This window comes from Arachis duranensis, chromosome 2 (genome assembly GCF_000817695.3).
Source record: "Arachis duranensis cultivar V14167 chromosome 2, aradu.V14167.gnm2.J7QH, whole genome shotgun sequence".
Lineage (NCBI taxonomy): Eukaryota > Viridiplantae > Streptophyta > Magnoliopsida > Fabales > Fabaceae > Arachis > Arachis duranensis.
The window spans coordinates 57,247,308-57,249,534 of NC_029773.3; the positions used below are offsets into that span (position 1 = coordinate 57,247,308).

The 2,227-nt window shown below is 19.2% G+C and overlaps 1 protein-coding gene across 1 annotated transcript in view; it reads left to right on the forward strand.

The window, feature by feature from the left end:
• LOC107474563 (lupeol synthase) overlaps window positions 1-2,227 on the forward strand; it is a gene marked incomplete in the record, with an annotated part of 43,723 nt that overhangs the window by 1,824 nt on the left and 39,672 nt on the right. Inside the window, 1 exon segment of the mRNA XM_021136423.2 lies at window positions 268-340. Coding sequence (XP_020992082.1) covers window positions 268-340 — 73 coding nt within the window.

Below are 2,227 nucleotides of genomic sequence, written 5' to 3' on the forward strand. Positions count from 1 at the left end.
TATAGTTAATTAGATAATATTTTTGTTATTTATTGTTATGAATTGACGTGATTAAGCCAACAATTTTTTAGCTAACATATATTCAATAGTTTTAAGTTCGTTCTTTTTATTTCACAAAATAGACAAAAATCTTATATATATTCATGATTAATTGCTTTTCTTGTTTTTTGCTTATGTTGCTTACCTGTTTCCTACAATATTAACGATATTTTAGCATGCCTTATTAGTTATTACCAAATAGTGTACTGATAGATTATTAACTCGCAGTTAAAAAAAGAAAACAATTTTCAAACGACTCTGGGAAAGGTGGAAGTCGGAGATGAAGAGAACGTAACAGCAGGTATAGTAGTGTTTGCGGTGCAGAGGTATATATTTACGGCCTTACGGGTATCGAACTATCGATAAAAATGGATCAGATCCGATCCGGTTATATTAATTCTACATTTGACAAGGATTCAACTCAGATCCCATTAAACTTAACCTCAATTAATTTGGATATTGGTTTAAGATCATAGAATCCAAATTAACTCTATTTACGGATTAGATTATATTAATTTAAAATATATAATAATATGGAGAGTTGACACATGATAAAAAATTTAAATTTAAAACTAAAATAATTCTCTTTTTATTATAACTTTTTATAATTATTTTTATCAAAATAATTTCAAAAAAATACATCAAAATAATTTTTTAATTATATTAATAATTATTATTTTTATTTTTAAAAATAATTTTTATAATTATTTTTATGATTAATTTTTTAAAATGATTTTTTATAATTATTTTATTAATTTTTTAATAATTTCTAAAAATAAAATCAAAATTATTTTTTAAATAATTTCTTATAATTATTTTTATCAAAATAATTTTTTTAATTTTTTTATAATTTTGAGAAGCTAACCAAAATGATATTTTATCTCTCTTGTAATTTTTTATGATTATTTTTATCAAAATAATTTTTTATAATTATTTTTATAAAATAACTTTAAAAAATTAACACCAAAATAATTTTTTCTCTCATAATTTTTTATAATTATTTTTTTCAAAATACTTTTTTATACTTTCTACTTGTCCAATCTTGATTAAAGTTGTGATTTCACAAATTTATCTCCGGCCATAATTTATTATTTTAGGTATAAGATTGAAAATGTTTAGACAAATTTGTAAAATCACAAATTTTTATCAAAGTTGAACGAGTAGAGAGCATGAGAAATTATTTTGATAAAAATAATTAAAAAAATTATAAGACAAAAAAATTATTTTAGTGTTAGTTTTTTTAAATTATTTTATAAAAATAATTATAAAAAATGATTTTGATAAAAATAATTAAAAGAAATTATAAGAGAGAGAATTATTTTGGCGTAAATTTTTTGAAAAAATATTATTTTAGTAAAAATAATAATAAAAATAATTATAAAAATTATTTTTTAAAAATAAAAATAGTTTTGATTTTTTTATTATGTGTCAATATTTTACTTGTAAATTAAATTCATGCTACCCTTAATCACTAAAACTAAAGTCACCAAAAAACTTTCCATAATATATATATATTTGATGACTTATGTAATTGCTTATTACGTGAATATAATTTTCAAATCCCTTGGGTTGACTTGGTCAAAATTTTTCAAATCATATCTTTTTAATATTTTTAAAAATCATATCTTTTTCAAAAACTCCTAACCACTTTCTCTCCCCTTATTATTTTTCAAAAATATATTATTTATAGAAATATATTTTTTATTTTATTTTATTATTTTTAACTTTTTAAATTTTATTTTCAATCGAATATCTTATTGATCTTAACCGATTTAATCTTAGTCTATTATTCGATTCAAATTGGTTGGATCTATTCACAAAAAAAATCTTAAATTTAAATTCTAAACTAACCTAAACTAATTAAAATTTAATTGATTTGATTTTTATTCTTTCGTAGTTTTGTAAACCCAAATTATTCCAGCTCATGAAAACTCGTAGGTACAATTTAAGTGGTTTTAAAGAAAAAATCAATCAATTTAAAGTATATAATTTGTTGGAGTTTGAATTGGATCAATTTTATTTTATTTTTAATCAAATCCAATTCAATTAGACCCAAACTATTGTAGTTTGGATTGAATCAATTTAATCTTTCTTCGAAAAATATAATTTTAAATTTTTATTATTAAAAAATAAAATAAATTTAACTTGATCAAATAAAAAATAAATTTGACATTCTCAAAAGCTCTCA